General features: G+C 46.9%; 1 protein-coding gene across 1 annotated transcript; it reads left to right on the plus strand.

Annotated features, from left to right (window-relative positions):
* Positions 1–6,305: 6,305 nt before the first annotated feature.
* Positions 6,306–15,424, plus strand: LOC147729504 (uncharacterized; the record flags this gene model as incomplete). Its single annotated transcript, XM_086954005.1, has 3 exons — positions 6,306–7,605; positions 15,114–15,165; positions 15,283–15,424. Coding segments are annotated over 3 exons (1,494 nt in total), but the record flags the coding sequence as incomplete, so codon positions are not given.
* Between the last annotated feature and the right edge of the window lie 4,995 nt (positions 15,425–20,419).

Consider the following 20,419-nt stretch of genomic DNA (forward strand, 5'->3'; position numbering starts at 1 on the left):
CAGTTTGGTACGAGGGATGATCACAAGATGTTGTCTCTCTGAGCGAAGCGACCTCCTAGGAGTATACTCCGACAGGAGGGGGCACAGCATTGGGGGAGAGGCGGTTTTAAGAATTTTAAAGGCTAAACAAAGTGCCTTGAACTGGATCCTTTTGCCCACCGGGAGCCAGTGCAGTTTTTTCAAGGCTCCGGCCACCGAAGAGTGGCGGGGGAGGCCTACCAGCGCCCTGGCAGCCGCATTCTGGACTCTCTGTAATCTGGTGGTTTCGGCAAGGTTAGCCCCCAATAAAAGAGAGCTAGCATAGTCCAGTCTTGAAAGGATGGTTGCCTGGACAATTAACTGGTGGGTGCGGCAATCGAAGAACCTCAAAATAGGTCTGAGGTTACGTAAGATGCCGAAGCAGGTGGCAGTTACCTTTTTAGTGTGGTGAGGAAACTTCAATGCCGAGTCCACCCAGACTCCCAGATTTTTAACGCATTCCTTTGGCTTAGGAGGTTGGCCCAAGGTGTCAGGCCACCAGCTATCTCCCCAGGACGCGGTGTTTTCCCCCAGGAGCAGTATCTCGGTTTTCCCCGCGTTAAGTTGGAGGAAATTCGCCGTCATCCAGTTGGTGATGTCAGTAAGTGTCTGTTTGAAGTGATGAGCCTCCAAACCACTGTTGTCATTAAGAGCCACCACCAGCTGGGTGTCGTCAGCGTAGGACACCAATGCCAGTCCGCTCCTTCTAGCCACCTCTGCAAGAGGACGGACATAGACATTGAACAGGGTGGGGCTCAGGGATGAACCCTGCGGCACTCCCTGTCCGATGTTATGCTCCTTAGAGATGTTAGGGGGGGGTGGAGACTTTGAAGGACCTGTTGGAAAGAAAGTCTCTAAACCATCCTAGGGCTGTCCCCGTGATTCCAATTTCCTCCAGTCTCATCAGAAGAACCTTGTGCGACACCGTGTCGAAGGCAGCACTGAGGTCCAACAGGACCAGTGCTGCCGTTCCGCCGGTGTCAAGAATGGTACGGAGGTCTTCTGTTACACTGAGCAAGGCTGTCTCAGTGCTGTGACCAGCTCTAAACCCGTGTTGAGAGTTATCCAGGATGTTGTTGGTTAGGAGGAAATTGGTAAGAATGGTGTTAACATGTGCCTCGATTATTTTGGCTGGCCAGGGAAGAAGGGAGATGGGCCTAAAATTTTCAGGAAGCGTGGGGTCTAGTGTGGGTTTTTTTAAGATGGGAGATACCCATGCCTGCTTCCATTTAGAGGGAATTCTGGCGGTAGAGAGAGACAGGTTAATGATGTCTCGTATAGGTTCTGTGACAAGTTCGTGGGCTTCACAGAAAGTCTCAGGTTTTAAGGGATCAGCCGGGGAACCAGATTTGATTTTTTTACAAATTTTTTTAAAACTCTCTCGCTCAAGTATAGGGAGGGAGGAGAGAGAAGGTCTGGTGGGGTCCAGAGTGACAGAAAGCTGGGGAGAGTTTGGGAAGGTGTCATAAATTTTCCTAATCTTATTGGTAAAAAAATTAGCCATATTGTTACAAAGGTCAGGGGAGGTAGTGGCAGTGATAGCAGTTTTTTTCGCGGTAAGGTCTTTCAAGATTTTAAAGACAGTTTTAGAGGCGTTGGGGCTGCTGTTGATTTAATCGGCATAGTATGCCGCTCTTGTTCTGCAAACCTTTCGGTGATAGGTTTTCTGGAGTAGAACATATTTCTGTTTGAGATTTGCATCATAATTTTTTCTCCAACCTCTCTCCGCCTTTTTGCATTCCTTTTTCAGAATGACTAGTTCTGAATTATACCAGGGACTAGCCGTATGGACGCGAGCCTTGATCCATCTGGCAGGGATCAGGGTGTCTAGTGCCTGGGTAATCGAGCGGCAAAACTGGTCATACCCTACGTCAAGGTCCTCACTTGAGGGAGGGGGATTTAACACCAAGAGGTTATGCAGGTCCTCTAGGCGGAGTTTTCTCCATGGACGTTTTTGAACTTGCGGGGTGGGCACCAAAGCAGGGACAGAGTTGCAAGAAATTGACATTATTACCAGATGATGGTCTGTCCAGGTCATAGGAATAGGCGAGCATGCGGATCCCCTCGTAATGTTAGAGAAGATGGGATCAAGGAGGTGTCCCGCTCTATGGGTGGGACCAATTACGAGTAGATTAAGCTGAAAGGCGGCGAGATCCGCGAGAAAGGTGGCAATTTTGGGCTCGGTGTCTCTGTCTAGATGTAAGTTGAGGTCACCCATGATCGTGAGATTAGCGGTTTTAGTGATGTTAGTGCCCAGATACTGTGTAGGAGCGAATTGATGAAGGGGGCGTCGGCGCCAGGAGGTCTGTAGATCAAGAGGCCAGTCGCGCAGAACTGTGAGTTGGCTTTGATAGAAAAGCGAGCGCTTTCGCTGCCCTTAATGTCCACTTTAGTTAGTTGGCAGGCAAGGTGCGATTTGACTATGAGCTCTAGACCGCCCCCTCTTGAGTTCCTATTCACGGTGTATGTAGTATATCCCGTGGGAGTAGCTAAATTACTAACCGAGTCCATGTCGTCGTGGAGCCACGTCTCGGTCATGAACAGGGCATCAAGGGAGTAATCTGCTAAAAGGTCATGGATTTCTAAATAATGTTTTTGCATAGATCTAACGTTGAGGTGTCCTAACCTGAGGACCTGGGGCGGTTTAGGTTTAGATTTAGTAACAGTGCAAAGTTTGGAGGGGTGTAACAGGTGATGATTCAAAATATGGGCTGGGTTCCGCCTGGTACATGAACAGGTGTGATGCTGAAGACTCAGCAACTCTATCTTGGAGTAGCACATCTTACCGCAAGAGTTGCAGCTAGAGGGAAGCAAGATGGCAGGCGCCTGGCGCTGCCTTGGCGCGGACGGGCAGCTCTTTGGCGGGTCTTCGGCGGGGCTGCGCGCTCGTGGGACTGCTAACCGCTCTTCGTGCAGGCCGACCGGAAGTGCCTGCTGGCCCCCACGAGGTGTAACAGGGAGGCGGCTCCGGCAGTCAAGGCAAGTCAGTGATGGCGTGTGGTGCAGGGGAGTTTTGTAAATTTTAGCAGAAAGCACACGTTTTTTAAAAGTACACAGTAACACAGATAAAATGTAAAATAGCAGTTTTAAACAAAGCGCTATCCGAACTCTTACTGCCCAGGCCTATCTCGCCAAGCGGGTCGGGGACACTGCCACTGTCTCCTTCCCGCAGCGAGCTACAGTTCCTGCTCAGCCTAAATAGCCCAGAGGAAGTAATGCACTAGAGCGCTAACCGATCTTCGTGCAGGCCGACCGGAAGTGCCTGCTGGCCCCCACGAAGTGTAACAGGGAGGCGGCTTCGGCAGTCAAGGCAAGTCAGTGATGGCGTGTGGTGCAGGGGAGTTTTGTCAATTTTAGCAGTAAGCACATATTTTTTAAAAGTACACAGTAACGCAGATAAAATGTAAAATAGCAGTTTTAAACAAAGCGCTATCCGAACTCTTACTGCCCAGGCCTATCTCGCCAAGCGGGTCGAGGACACTGCCACTGTCTCCTTCCTATATTGTTATACCTTGCATACCCATACAGGTCCATCCATATAGTCCTCAATATTTTTACAAATTTCGGAAGTATTCTGGGTATGCTATTAATTGGGGCAAGTTGGTGTTATATGTGCTCCATGGACAGACCCCCGCCTCCCAAGAGATTGTGCATTGGTGATCTCGGAGGATGGATTTAGGTTTCTGGGAATTTTCGTCACGCTGGATCCGGCTCTCTTTTTTAGTCACAATTTTGCGCCCCCGCTGGCAAGGCTGCGGGCCGATGTCAAGCATTGGAGGTCACTGCCATTGTCACTGGTGGGTCGCGCTGCTCTTTTTAAGATGCTAGCCCTTCCACGATTTTTATATACTCTCCAGAATTCCCCGCATAGGGTTCCGGATACTTACTTTGCTGCAGTAGAAGGGGAGGTACGTAGACTACTCTGGGATGGTAAGGCCCGAAGATTGCGCTTCAGAAATTAATGAAAGGATGGCATGATGGGGGCATCGTGTTGCCTGATATACCGCTGTATTATTGGGCCTCGCAATTGGTGACTGTAAATAGGTGGCGATACACCCCGCCGGATGACCCGGCATGTGCCCTGGATAGGTATCATATGGATCGATCAGGTTATCTTCCGACTCTTTATTCCCATACTAGGAGGCAACATTATATATGTCCCACTCAACACACAGTGCAGATCTGGAAGTTAGCTAATTCCCGTTTAGGCTAGACAGGCGTGCTTACTAAAGCGACGCCATTATGGTACTCGCAGAAACTCGGTATGCTTTGCCATCACCCGGGTTTGGACAGGTGGGATATGATTGGTATTTCAACAGTTCATGACCTGATCAAAAAGGGTACGATTCTCGGGTTTGAAGAGCTACAGAAGACCTACCGGTTGGCGCCGAGTGAGGTCTTTCGATATCTACAAATCCGCCATGCTTTGCAGACGGCGTTCCCTAGCTGTGAGGATATACCTGAATCGTCCCCTCTCGAAGATAGTCTGCTGGATGGGCAGTTGCTCTCCAAGGCGATCTCCCTCACTTATAAGAAACTCATTAATAATATGCCTGATTCCTTCGGGAAGCTTAAGGAGCGTTGGGAGGGGGACCTTGGGTCGATGGATGAGGAGGATTGGAGACAGGCGCTAATGTCATCTAGAGAGGCTGCCATCACACTTAGATTTCGACTTATTCAACTTAGTATCTTACACCGCTCATATTTGACAGGGGTAACTCTTGCGAAAATTGGGTCCCGACCAGTTGATCTGTGTCTGAAGGACTGCCGACAGTCGTCCACTTTTTATCATATGATATGGGATTGCCCGCTGGTGCGAAGACAATGGGACAGAATCACGACACATATGCAATCCGCACTAGGGAAAACACTTACTTTGACGCCGCGATTGGGTCTGCTCAATATATGGGAAGGTACTGACCTTACCGAGATGGAGCAGCAGTTTGTGACGTTAGGGTTCACATTACTTAAGAGGGAAATTGTGAGGGGCTGGGGCAGAGCGATGCCTCCTGTAGTGGCGGTCTGGCAGAAAGAGCTTGATAGATGCATGATAGCTGAGAAAGAAGTGTTTGTTGCTAGGGGCTGCCCGAAGAAGTGGGACAGGAAATGGTCCCGGTGGAATTTATATAGGAGGGAGATTTGCGTATCGCCTGTGATAGAATTTGAATTATGAAGGGAAAGGGATAGGGAAAACAGTGTTTAAGGTGTATGTTAATTCGGCTTTGGTCCTCAGTACGATGCTAAATGTAACCTGCAATGTGTATTGAATAAAAAACAGCGGTGTTGTCTGTCATGCAATTTTTCAATAAAAAAATATATTTTTTTTTAATCCAGAGAATGGCCCGGTGGTGGGCGGCTCTGTGATCTGCCCTAGCTGTGTCCCACTCTCCATGTGTAGTAATGCTGCTACTTAGTGCTGGGGTTGGACACGGCATCTATAGTTTTACTGAAGCCCTACTTGCTTGTTGCAACACTCCTGCACCATGTTCGGTCATGCCCCACTCTCTATGGGAGTTGCACACGCTCTCCAGTTCACTTGTCCCTGTCAGTGTGGACCATAAGATACTTCTGTCAAACTGAAAGGTTCTTTTCAAAATCATTGCTCTTTTGAGGTCTGCCTTGGGAGCACAGATTTCTGTAATAAGTATTGGTACCAATTCTGTAACATATATAGAAAGTGGGTGTTGGCTGCCCTCAGAGGAGTAGATCTCTTCACCTCACACCATTGATGATTGGTGCATCATTCTATCTCCTCTGGACAACTTGCATTCAATGCATGAGGGACTAGTTTACATTCAAAAATATCACTCTCACACCTGCAATTCTTCCTTATACATGCATAGTATGAGGAACGTAAAGCGTTTTTGTATTTTCTTGTTACATTACTTTAAAAAATGTTTTGTCAATACTAAAGTGTGCGCTGTTACCACCACCTCCTGTACCTTGACCAGTGCCACTACTACCACCCGAAGCGCCGCCACTACCATCTCTACCACAATTCCTACTGCCACCTCAAGCACCGCCACTAAACTCCTACCACCATTCCTACTACCACCTCAAGCGCCGCCACTACCATTACTACCACCACTCCTACTACCACCTCAAGCGCCGCCACTACCATTACTACCACCACTCCTACTACCACCTCAAGCGCCGCCACTACCATTACTACCACCATTCTTACTACCACCTCAAGTGCCGCCACTACCATTGCTACCGCCATTCCTACTACCACCTCAAGCGCTGCCACTACCATCGCTACCACCATTCACCCTACTACTACCTAAAGCGCCACCACTAGCATTACTACCACCATTCCCACTACCACCTCAAGTGCCTCCACTACCATTGCTACCACCATCCACCCTACTACCACAAGTGCTGCCACTACCATTACTACTATCATTGCCACTACCACCTCAAGCGCCGCCACTACCTTTACTACCACCATTCCCACTACCACCTCAAGCGCCGCCACTACCATTGCTACCACCATTCCTACTACCACCTCAAGTGCGACCACTACCATCGCTACCACCATTCCTACTACCACCTCCTCAAGTGCCGCCACTACCATTACTACCACCATTCCTACTACCACCTCAAGTGCCGCCACTACCATCACTACCACCATTCCTACTAACACCTCAGGTGCCACCACTACCATTACTACCACCATTCCTGCCGCCACCTCAAGTATACCCACTATCATTGCTACCACCATCCACTCTACTACCACCTCAAGTGCCACCACTACCATCACTACCACCATTCCTACTACCACCTCAAGTGCCACCACTACCATTACTACCACCATTCCTACTACCACCTCGAGTGCCGCCACTACCATTTCTACCACCATTCCTACTACCACCTCAAATGCCACCACTACCATTACTACCACCATTCCTACTAACACCTCAAGTACCACTAATACCATTGCTACCACCATCCACCCTACTACCACCTCAAGTGCCACCACTACCATTACTACCACCATTCCTACTACCACCTCAAGTGCCGCCACTACCATCGCTACCACCATTACAACTACCACCTCAAGTGCCACCACTACCATTACTACCACCATTCCTACTACCACCTCGAGTGCTGCCACTACCATTTCTACCACCATTCCTACTACCACCTCGAGTGCTGCCACTACCATTTCTACCACCATTCCTACTACCACCTCAAATGCCACCACTACCATTACTTCCACCATTCCTACTACCACCTCAAGTTCTGCCATTTCCATTAATACCACCATTCCTACCACCACCTCAAGTTCTGCCATTTCCATTAATACCACCATTCCTACCACCACCTCAAGTGCCGCCACTACCATCGCTAACACCATTCCTACTACCACCTCAAGTGCTGCCACTACCATTACTACCACCATTCCTACTACCACCTCAAGTACCACCAATACCATTGCTACCACCATCCACCCTACTACCACCTCAAGTGCCACCACTACCATTACTACCACCATTCCTACTACCACCTCAAGTGCCGCCACTACCATTACTACCACACATTCCTACTATCACCTCAAGTTCTGGCACTACCACCGCTACCAATGTAACAATCAAGGACCCCCTGTTTAGAAAAATAATCCGTAATACAGGGAAATAATCAATGCGAAAAAATGACCTGGTGTCAACACACAGGGAGTAAGGGAAAATGTATGAAAAGCACACAACTAAGGTAATTAAAAAGTGGAATTATATTTATTGTAAATGTACACTCATTCATATTAAAAACAATGAATAAAAATGATTCATAATGCACAAACAATTCTATGAATAACTTAATAACACAATAATCGTATACATATATCACAGTTACAAAAAGCAATTTTAAAATTAAAAAACAGACAAAATTAGACAGTGAATCATAATTATTAGGAAAATTTCATAAAAAAATATATATGGTGGCAAACAATGTGAGTCTCGACGCGCGTTTCGGCGTTGTAGAAAACGCCTTCATCAGGAGCCACAGAACAAGCTGAAAAACATATTTAAAGACAGAATTAAAAACCAAATGGTTACATTCCTAAGTTTAAATTTAACAGTGAGAGAAATATCAAAACTGTTCTCAATTGTGCTTTCATAACAGTAAACCCTACTTGTGTAGTTAAAACATACACCTACACAAGGTACAAACTAATAATTTAATATTTGAGCAGTGGTTAAAGGGCAAAGTGCCCTAAAGTCGCAACAGGAATTACAACAAAATGGGAATTGGGGTTCATACAGTCAACTCCAAATGATGATACAATCATATGTGTAGAGAACTATAACTTAGTCAGTCGCCTGTAGGGGTTAAGGCGTCTGAGAACGGCCTCCATAGTCAGCTAGAGTACAAATTGTGGGTCTCACTTTGAAAATCAATGTCCATCTACATGAGTGGGTCTCACTTTGGAGGTCAAAGTCCATTTAGATAAAGGGTTAATGGGATTGAAAAAATCCTAAAAGATACTGTTCTACATACCATATATATTTTCAAATCACTAGTATACAGTTATAATACGCTGTATTTTAATAATCCGTTTAATAATGGGAATTCCAGGTATGTGTTATAGTCTGAAATTAAAAATAGATCTGATACAGGGATAGAATCCTTGAGAGCAATAACTAAAGCCCTTCACTTTATTGACCTTACTTGAATGCAGGATTTAATAAAGGTCCCGCATTTCCAAATGAATTCATAATAACCAGGCTCAGAAAAGTAATGAAGGTGTTCTAGGCTAGACTAAAGTGCTCTGAAAAGTCCTTACCTAAAAATTCTGGTGGTATAAGCAAAGGTATTTTCAAACGGCTGCAAAGAAAGCGAGTTTCTGGTAATATATGAAACACGCAATGCGTCTGTAATGAGGAAAGAAGCATGGAAGCAGTTGTGAAATTACACAGTAAATAGATGGAAACTAGCCATCTAGATATGGTCAAACGGGCTTCAGGTGCCAAGTGGGCCCGTATCTTACCGTTATTTTAAAATCACAGGCGGGTGCATCAACCTATGGGATCAGTATCAACAGTATTATCTGACTTCCCGTAGCAGTTGGTAAAATGAAATTTTGCAGCCTTTAACTCGGATTAGGTTTCTAAAATGCAAGAAATGATGAAGCTATAGTTACTTTGCTGGTCTAGGTATTCTAAATATACAGCCCGCTGGTAATAGCGAGGTAGAACAGCGGCGTCGATCTTACCGTGGATATAAGAATGTTTCCGTCTACTTCAACCTGTGTGAACCGCTGAACACGTCTGCTTAAATACACACAGCCGTTGGAAGAAGAAAATGCCACGATGTGATCAGGTTTCCCGTATCAATAAATAAAGTGAAGTGTCAGATCGGTTTGGAATGCTAAAAATGCAGAAAGTGAGGAGGCTATAATTAATTTAATGGCCTAAATAATCTAGATAGCATGTGCGCTTACAATGACCAAATACATTAACGAGAACGGTCTTACCGTAGATGTCAGGATATAGATGTCTACATCAACCTGTGGGTCCCGCTAGGAAAATCTGCTAGTGACCCACAGCTGTTGGAAGAAGGAAATGCCACGAAAAAACGGGAGTGCCTTTCTAATATAACCCGCACTGCATGGCAAAAACACCGCTACGTTTCGGACCTTGTTTCTACAGGAAAGGGAAAATAGAAAAAAAGCGGCGGGTTTTAAAGGCTAATAAATATTGCGAATTATGGGGAGGTATACAGTGGGTATTACGGGAACGGCTTGCACAGAATTCTTACCGTGGATAAAGGATCACTGGCGTGTGCATCAACCTGCGGGGGCCGCGGAAAGGATTTCTGCTGGCGTCCCGCAGCCGTTGGGATAGGAAGTGAACTCGGCATGTAGGCGAACCCTTCCTTAAATTTGAATGACCCGGGTGTCTACGGTCACGCATTGGAAGGGTGGTTTTTCCAATTAAAGGGAAAGCGTCAAAATAGAAACTTGAACAGGTAACATCAATTGGACGGTCTCCCGGGGTCGATGTGGGGTAAGAACTAGATACTATGCCGTCAATCGATGTTAAAGATAATATGTGGCAAGGAGGATGTGCCCATGATATTAACCGCCTTTTGGAATAGTAACGAAAAAAGCGGGGGGAGTTGACTGTATGAACCCCAATTCCCATTTTGTTGTAATTCCTGTTGCGACTTTAGGGCACTTTGCCCTTTAACCACTGCTCAAATATTAAATTATTAGTTTGTACCTTGTGTAGGTGTATGTTTTAACTACACGAGTAGGGTTTACTGTTATGAAAGCACAATTGAGAACAGTTTTGATATTTCTCTCACTGTTAAATTTAAACTTAGGAATGTAACCATTTGGTTTTTAATTCTGTCTTTAAATATGTTTTTCAGCTTGTTCTGTGGCTCCTGATGAAGGCGTTTTCTACAACGCCGAAACGCGCGTCGAGACTCACATTGTTTGCCACCATATATATTTTTTTATGAAATTTTCCCAATAATTATGATTCACTGTCTAATTTTGTCTGTTTTTTAATTTTAAAATTGCTTTTTGTAACTGTGATGTATGTATACGATTATTGTGTTAAGTTATTCATAGAATTGTTTGTGCATTATGAATCATTTTTATTCATTGTTTTTAATATGAATGAGTGTACATTTACAATAAATATAATTCCACTTTTTAATTACCTTAGTTGTGTGCTTTTCATACATTTTCCCTTACTCCCTGTGTGTTGACACCAGGTCATTTTTTCGCATTGACTACCATCGCTACCACCATTGCTACTAACACCTCAGTGCCGCTACCACCATTCCTACTACCACCTCAAGTGCCACCACTACCATTATTACCACCATCCCTACTACCACCTCAAGTACCGCCTCTACCATTGCTACCACCATTCCTACTATCACCTCAAGTTCTGCCACTACCATTACTGCCACCATTACTAATTTCCTTGTCCACCGTTCCCACCACCCCACCATTCGTGCATGCCTCTGTTTGCATGTTTTACCATAAGAAAACCAGATCTGTTGCCTTTACCAGTCCTTGCTACCTACTAACCCTGGGTGTCCTGTGAGAGTTATGTCTAGGTGTTTTGTAGGAGCTGTGTTAGATTTCCTGTTGAGTTGTGTCTTGGTGTACTCTGGGAGCTGTGTCTGTTGATCCTGCGAGAGCTATGTCTAGGTTTCCAGTCGGAGCTATGTCTGGGTATCCAGTGGGTGCTATGTCTGGGTGTCCAGTGAGAGCTGTGTCTGGGTGTCCAGTGGGAGCTATGTCTGGGTGTACAGTGGGAGCCGTGCTTGGGTGTCCAGTGGGAGCTATGTCTGGGTGTTCAGTGGGAGCTGTGTCTTCGTGTCCATTGAAAGCCTTGTTTGGATGTCCAGTGGGAGCTGTGTCTGAGTGTACAGTGGGAGCCGTGCTTGGGTGTCCAGTGGGAGCTATGTCTGGGTGTTCAGTGGGAGCTGTGTCTGAGTGTCCCATAGGAGCTGTTTCTGGGTGTTCATGGGAGCTGTGGCTGGTTGTCCCATGGGAGCTATGTCTGGGTGTCCCTTAGGAGCTGTGTCTGGTTTCACTGTGGGAGCAGTGTCTGGGTGTCTATGTCTGGGTGTTCATTGGGAGTTATGTCTGGGTGTTCCATACGAGTTGTGTCTGGTAATCCTGTAGGAGCTGTGTCTGAGAGCCCTGTGTGAGCTGTGTATGGATGTCCCATGGAGCTGTGTATGGGTGTCATGCCGATACCACACACATGGGAGGCAGGCCTCCTAGGCCTATACCAGCGGACCAAACAAAATAAAGTACCTTCTCGTTTCTGGGACCTCGGCCTCCTTACAGCCAAAAGGCTGATCACGAAACACTGGAAGCGGGCCACTCCACCCCTGACAGACCACTGGAGCACCTCCCTAGACAACTGGGCGAAAGCGGAAAGCAACACCCTACACAGTGAGGAAACGGCGGGACTGAGACAGTTCCCGATCGCGACGCTGTGGGATGCGACGCTAAGCTCCTTTCACAAGGAATGCCAACTAGTGAGGAACCCCCAAAATGATTCCCCATCTAGGAGAGACCAAGAGGCACGGGAGGAGAGGAGGACACATAGGCCATAACCTTGACACCACCGACAGAACCGTACACGATCACCCCGATGACACAGTCGATGTATTGGCTGCCGGCATCCCATACTGACCGCCTAGGTGATATCCCGCCCAACGCTTTCCACACGCCGGACACCCACCCCCGCTGACCCATTACCCTCCCTAACACAGGACCCACACCCGCAACTGTGATTTGATAACATCCACGAGCCCCCTATGCATCGATGCACCCTCCACGCGACACACGCACCACATTCTCGAAATCAGTGACCATAACCCCCCTTTTCCTTAAATCCCCTAGTTCTTTATCCCCTTCACTGTTTAACTTGTTATGCCTTCTCCTTTGTTGCGCCAACATGGCTGGGACATCTGTAACGAACCACTAACGTGATGTATGAAGCAGTGCAATGCTATGTAATGTAATGTGCCCCGCAACCATGACAGACATCCCTGAGATGTGGAAATGAGTAAGATGTATCTTACAAGTGTTCTTTTCTCATGTGTATTCAATAAAGGATATTTTAAAAAAATGGAGCTGTGTATGGGTGTCATGTTGGAGCTGTGTCTGCATGTCTAGTGGGAGCTGTGCCTGGGTGTCCTGTGAGAGCTGTGCCTGGGTGTCCTCTGGAAGGTGTGTCTGGGTGTCCTGTGGGAGCTGTGACTTTGTGTCCAGTGGGAACTGTATATGGGTGTCCTGTGGGAGCTGTGTCTAGGTGTTCTCTGGGAGCTGTGTCTGGGTGTTCTCTGGGAGCTGTGTCTGGGTGTTCTCTGGGAACTGTACCTGGGTGTCCTCTGGAAGGTGCGTCTGGGTGTCCGGGGGGACTGTGGCTGGGTGTCCTGTGGAACTGTATATGGGTGTCCTGTGGGAGCTGTAGCTGGGTGCCAAGTGGAAACCGTGTCTAGGTGTCCTATGGGAGCTGTGTATGGGTGTCCTGTGGGAGCTGTAGCTGGGTGCCAAGTGGGAACTGTCTCTAGGTGTCCTATGGGAGCGGTGTATGGGTGTCCTGTGGGAGCTGTAGCTGGGTGTCCTTTGGGAGCGGTATCTGGGTGCTTTGTGAAAGTGGTATCTGGGTGTCAAATAGGAGCTGTGTCTGGGTGTTTTCTGGGAGTTCTGTTCAGATGTCCAGTGTGAGCTGTGTCTGTGTGTCTCATAGGAGCTTTGTCTGGGTGTCTTGTGGAGTGGTGTCTGGGTAACCTGTGGGAGCTATGTCTGGATGTTACGTGGGAGCAATGTCTGAGTGTCTCGTAGGAGTTGTGTCAGGTAGCCCTGTGGAAGCTGTGTCCTGTGGAAGCTTTCTTTTTGTGTCCTGTGGGAGCTGTGTCTTTGTGTTCCTTAGGAGCTATGTCTTGGGAAATATGTCTGAGTGTCCCATGGGAACCGTGTCTGGGTGTCCCATGGGTGCGTGTCCAGGTGTCCTGTGGGAGCCGTGTCTGGGTGTCCTGTGATAGCCTTGTCTGGGTGTCCTGTGGGATCTGTGTCTAGTGAAAACTGTGTCTGGGTGTTCCCAGGGAGCTCTGTCTGGGTGTTCCCTGGGAGCTCTGTCTGGGTGTTTTCTGGGAGCTGTGTCTGGGTGTCCTGTAAGAGCCGTGTTCGGGTGCTGTGTCTACGTGCCTCATAGGAGCTATGTGTGACTGTCCGGATGTTACGTGGGAGCAATGTCTGAGTGTCTCGTAAGAGTTGTCAGGTAGCCCTGTGGAAGCTGTGTCCTGTGGAAGCTTTCTTTTTGTGTCCTGTGGGAGCTGTGTCTTTGTGTTCCTTAGGAGCTATGTCTTGGGAAATATGTCTGAGTGTCCCATGGGAACCGTGTCTGGGTGTCCCATGGGAGCGTGTCCAGGTGTCCCATGGGAGCCGTGTCTGGGTGTCCTGTGATAGCCTTGTCTGGGTGTCCTGTGGGATCTGTGTCTAGTGAAAACTGTGTCTGGGTGTTCCCAGGGAGCTCTGTCTGGGTGTTTCCTGGGAGCTCTGTCTGGGTGTTCCCTGGGAGCTCTGTCTGGGTGTTTTCTGGGAGCTGTGTCCGGGTGTCCTGTCAGAGCTGTGTTCGGGTGCTGTGTCTGTGTGCCCCATAGGAGCTATGTCTGACTGTCCTGTGGTGTCATAAGGTTCCTACGAATCAAGGACTATGTATCCAGATAACTTAAATGTCAGAATAAAGGGACTGAGTCCATCCATGGCGGTAAAGTATGTTGTCCTAATTCCTAGCTAGCTCACAGTGCCCAATTCAAACCCCTAACCATAATAGGGTACCAGATGGTATCTGCAACCTCAGAACATTACCACTCTAATTCCCCAAGAAGCTATATCTGGATGTTACATGGGAGCTATGCCTGGGTGTCCCATAGGAGTTTTGTCAGGTAGCCCTGTGGGAGTTGTGTCCAGTGGGAGCTTTGTCTTTCTGTCCGTAGGATAAGACACTCGGGTTAGATTTTTACGCTTCTTCCTAGTTTGCCATACGCCAAATGCAGGGACTAAGGATCAGGTGTAGTCTCTTACTGTAGGAAGATGCCCCTTTTTGCATGGTTGCCCCCACTATTTTGCCTGATGTTGATGCTCTTTGAATAAGTGTGCCCTGGGCTCGTGGAAACCAAGTAGCCAGGGGCTAAGTTCTTTCCCTAAAACTGTACTGTTGCACACGCAGTTGACAACTCTCTGGCCACATGTAAGTCACTTGTAAAAGGTACCATAAAAGTACCAAGGGGACTGTGACCAGGGAAGGCCTATAAGGACTACAGCACATATTTTGCCACCCTTAGAGGCCCTGTACCTCAACACACACAAACACTGGCATTGCAGGCTGCGTGTTTTGGTGCAGAACAAAGTGAAGAATCGCCAGGGCACACATACCTGTTTGCCATGCCTACAATCACTGCTTATGGCATAGGTAAGCCACCACTCTAGCTGGGGGCACTATACCACTGGTGAAGGTACAGGTGCATGAGACCTGTACCCCTACAATGTCTAAGTACATTCTTAGACATTGTAAGTGCTGTAAAGCCATAAATGGTATATTGTCAGGGAGTTTGTCATTACAAACTCCACAGCACCATAATGGCTTTGATGAAATGTGGGATGTTTACTATCACACTTCTAAGCACATTAAACCCACACTGATGCAAGTGTGGGATTTAATGGCAAATGCACTCAGAGGGCATCTTAGAGATGCCCCCTGAAAAACGACCTAACTCTAGTGTCCTGGCTGGCTGGCTGCTAGTCAGCTGCCACCCCCAGACATGTTTCTGGACCCCTGGGTTGAGAGCCTCCTGCTCTCGGGGTCCTGAAACAAAGCACATCCTGGGCAGGGGTCCAAGATTCCTCCCCCAGGATGGGTAGGGCCCACAAATGGGAAGCATCAAAGGGTTGCTGACTTTGTGAGCTGACCAAGCCGTTTACTGCTACCAGCCACTGGCCCCCGCCGGTTCTGCTCCCCAGTTTGGGCGGGACATTCGGTGGAGAAAACTAAGATAGGAGGAGAGGTGTGCCCACCTTTGTCATTCCCACCCCTTAGGTGGGGGAGGTGACGCGAAGCACAACTCTCAGTCCCCGCCACCTTGAAGATGGGGGACCCAGCCAACCGGAGTGAGGCTTATGCCCCCCCTCCCACTGGAGGGGGCATAATTGTGGGTGTGCCCACCCTAAGGAAACACACGTCCCATGTTTGAGTGGCCCAACACCACAAGAAGATCTCCCCAGAGATCCTGACCTTGGATCCGGTGTTCCCCGACCTACCTCAAGCTTCCAGCTGACGCCTGCAGCCTCAATCTGGAGGGTCCCCTGACGGCAACCGGAACTAGTAAGAAAATCTGATGCCTAAAGACATCACCGCACCGGGTTGTCTCAGTGGCCTTCGTGTGCTAACTCGTATTCCCCTTTGCCCTGAGCTAACCCCCTGGTGCCTCTGAGGGTATTCTTGGAGTGCATCCTTGACCTTGGGGTAACCCTTGTTCTAACCCCAGGAACTCAATTTCCAAGACTGATTACTCACCTTTAAAACAATAACCTTATTTTTTACTGCATAGACTGTTTTCATGTGAAAGAAAAGTTCTAAGTGTGGAGTTGAAATTTGTATGAAAATCGAAACCAGTGTGTTTTGATGACAAATTGAATCACTTACCTCTGTCTAGGAAATGTCCCAGTTTGGAATCTAAGCATACCACATAGAATAGAAAAATAAAAGTAATCCGAAAAGTAATTACAAAGTAGCTGCAGAGTAATTTCAACTGTTTCTGTACATGTAACATACCTGTAACAAATTCAACTGCATTCTCCTGCATTATTCTTGAAAAGTACTATTTTACTTACCTGTACCAAGTCCCGCTTGGTTTTAAAAATACAACTAAGAAATATTTTTATACAAAAGAGTTGGTCAGAGTTCAGTCTATGAGAGTGTGAAATAATTTCTTTCCTGAGTGTGTACAATGCATGCTTAACACTACCTCAAATAAAGCCTTACTGCTCACCCACACTACCACAAATGGAGAGTAAGGTATTATCTACTTTTACCTCTGTAAGCCTTTGGGAGATACACTGTACTCTGGGAACACTATACCTTACTTTAGTGTAGTATATGCAGAGCCAGCTTCCTACATTGGTGGATCAGCGGTGGGCTCTACAACGTTGCATTTGTTGGACTGACTTGGTCAACACCTGATCACACGACAGAACTCCTAAATTGTCTAGAATTCTGAATTTTTTTAATTGACAATTTTTTTGAAATTCCTAAAAGTCTTGTTAGGACCTTGGTTAAGTCCCTTTAGAATGTTTTTAGAAAAATAAAAAAACTCACCTTAGTTAGGGGTAAGAGGGTTTGATTATTTTTTAAATGTCTTAACAAGACCCTAGGAATTAGGAAAAAAACGTGCCAAATGACAACGAGAACATGATTGAGGAGCTCCACCACACCCCCTACTTCCATCCGGAATTTAGGGAGTTAAGGTCTCTACCCAAACCTAAAAACATTGTCATCGGGTCCCATCCCTCCAAAAAAAGCTCCAGAAACTGTTGGCAAGGTATGCTAAGGATACCCCTCTGAGCAAGGTGAGGACCTTTCAGATGGGTAAGAATGAGGAGGGGGTGAGATTAACTTCCAACCCCCCTCACTTTAGGGAGGACAGGGTCCCTGTGCCCCGGACTCCAAGAATAAATCTCGCAGCACCTAGATCCCACACAGGTGGGTTAGGTACTTCTGAGACTATTGAGGACAGCCTCAATGAAGAGACCCACCTCTTAGTGAGATTGGCCAAAAGATTAGACCTAGAGACCAGACTCCTGGCTCTAGAAAAAGAAAGAGCAGAGGTGAGCCTAGGTCCCATCAATGGTGGCAGCAACTTACTAAATAGGGACAAATAGCAATCTTATGATTCCAATATCCCCAAAGGGATTGTCCCCATATGAGAGGAAGATGATAACATCATCAAATGGTTCGCAGGTTTTAAGAGGGCTTGTGAAATGAGAAAAGCGAAGAAGTCACACTGGGGGGCTCCCTTTTGGGAACGATTGACTGGTAACTATAGGGACAGACTCCTGACCCTTACAGGGGCAGATGTTGAGTCTTATGACCTCATGAGGAACTCTCTGATTGAGGGCTTGAGGCTCACAACTGAGGAATATAGGATTAGATTCAAGAGGGCTCACAAAATTCAAAATCAGTCCTGTATTGACTTCACATACTGAGGTAAGACACTAGATGGGTGGTTAACTGGAACTATTGGGCACGATTTCAATGGACTTTACAATCTTTTTATGGCAGAACGTACTTTAAGTAATTGCACTAATGAAAAGTTGCATCAACATCTGGTAGAACTAGTGCTAATTTCTTTAGGAAAGAAGGCAGACCACTGGATAAAAACGAAGGTAACAAAAACAGCCACTGGGGGTGACCAAAAGAAAGGGGTTACCATACCTTCCCAAGGGAAAGGGAGTGTTAGACCCCCAAAGATGAAAAAATAAAAGGCTTATAAAGAGCCCCATAAACCTGCTCAGGGGAGTGGTTCCCAGAGCTCTTCCAGACCAATGGTAGCTACAAAGGGAAAACCGGTGGTCGCCTCCAGAATGTGTTCGTGCCCGAGCCTGTAGTGTTTGTTGTAAATGGACAATCCCTATTGAAACCAACAGGGTACCAACCCCTAATTTAGCGCCCTGCACCTGGCTGCCCCTGTGCCTATGTGGGTGCCCCTTGTATTCTAACTCGGATCCCCCTTTGCCCTGAGCTAAACCCTAGTGGTGTGCCTGTGAGCAGCCACCAACTGGAGGCCCCCTATCCGCATTGAATAACATCAGGCCTCAACACTCTGCACCTGGCCTCCCTAGTGCTGCTAAGGGTGCTGTTTGAGTGCATCCTTGACCATGAGAGAACCCTTGTTCTAACCCCAGAAACTCAACTCCCAAGACCAATTACTTACCCTTGAAACAATAACCTAATTTTCTCCCATAGGACTGCATTGACTACTTTCCTGTGAAAAAACATTCTGTGTAGAGTCTAAACTAGTGTGTTTTGGTGACAAATTGAATTACTTACCTTTGTCTAGAAAATGTCTCAGTGTGGTATCTAACATACCACACTGAGTAGAAAAAGTAATCTGAAAAGTAATCTAAAAAGTAATCACAAAGTAACTGCACAGTAATTTCAACTGTTTCTGAACATTTGACCTACCTGTAACAATGTCAACTGCATTATTCTTGGAAGTACCATTTTACTAACCTGTACCAAGTCCTGCTTGGTTCTAAAATAAAATATGACAAATAAATATTTTTATACAAAACAGTTGGTCAGAGTTTAGTCTTCGAGTGTGTGAAATCATTTCTTGTGTGTACAATACATGCTTTACACTACCCTCTGATAATGCCTTACTGCTCCCCCGCACTGCCACACATAGAGAGTGAGGTAGTATCTACTTTTACCTCTGTAAGCCTTTGGGGATCCACTGGACTCTGTGCACACTATACTTTACTTTGGATAGTATATACAGAGCCAGCTTTCTACACTTACCCACTGACAGCGGCTACAGAACGGACCTCCACCCCGCGGATTCAGCACAAATTCCAATTAATTGCAGCATTATTCCTTTGGTAACAGAAATAAATTTGGCCTAGTCATGGGGTCATAAACTGGTCATTTGATGAGAAGCGCAGGTGGGTCTCGACCCTGCGTGGAAACATTGTAGGACCAGTGGGTACGTGTCCAGATGTCCGGCGTGTGAGCACTTCATGTAGTGTGTATGCTGTTTTCTGATTGGCGGAGTGTACCTAACTTAGTATGGCATCTGTCTTTATGGTTTTCTGAGAACGCGTGACCTTCCAGCCAGTCTTTATGGTTTCTTGAGAACGCGTGCCCTTTTAGTGGGGCCAATCTCTTAAGACCATTGTGGTGTCACTGCCTATCTATGGGATTGATCTGGGTTTTCCTGTTTGCACGCTTGTCTGAGAGTTATGTGTTACCAACCTGTGATCTGTCAACCAGTTGCTTCAGTCCTAGGTCGTAGGGCCTGCCTAACCACGTATTTTTGACTCCGGGTTGATGGGGAGGTCATATTGGGTGCATCAGACAACCGTGATGCAAGTTCGTTGTTATCCATACATATATCATGACGTTCATGAACACTGTATTTATCAATATTAACACTAGTGCTTTGGGTTGGGGTGCCACGATGGGACAATTGTCAATCCAGGCTTAATGGGGTCAGTCAGAGGCCATGCTGTCCTCCAATTGGAAAGAACGTTCAGCAGTAGAGAGATTACTCTGATATTTCAAGTCTCACTTGATAGGTTGCAATGTCCTGAGGCGCTCAGACAACCCGGTGACAGTGGTATAAAGCAACCATCCGGCAGCACACACAGCCAGTCTCTCAATCCGGCTGCTTGTTCGATAGCACGTTGGGCAGAAATCCCTCTCCAATTCATCTCTGCTCAACATATCAGGGGCATGAAGAATCTAGTAGCGAATGCCTTAGCGAGTTTCCATCATCTCAGGATGTGAGACTCTCCACCGGTATGTTCCGACGAATCTGCAGAAAGTTCAGATGTCCACAGATGTATCTGTTTGCTCCCAGGGTGAATGCGCTCCTAACAACCTTCTGTTGTAGGACCTCGGAGGTGAGGACTTGGGGAGTGGATGCTCTGTCAATTCTGTGGCCTCCAAAATTACTGTATGCCTTTCCTCCCTTTCCTCTCAGTTAGTCATTGATGATAAAGATCCAACGGGAACAAGCAGAAGTGGAGGCAGTGGTTCCAATTTTGCCACAGAGGTCATTGGTTCCTGTTGTTGAAGAGCATGGTCATGTCTCCTACATGGATCCTTCCTCGGATCCTGTCTCCTCTGAAATCTACCAG

The sequence above is a fragment of the Lissotriton vulgaris genome, chromosome 2_1, assembly GCF_964263255.1.
Source record: "Lissotriton vulgaris chromosome 2_1, aLisVul1.2, whole genome shotgun sequence".
Classification (NCBI taxonomy): Eukaryota; Metazoa; Chordata; class Amphibia; order Caudata; family Salamandridae; genus Lissotriton; species Lissotriton vulgaris.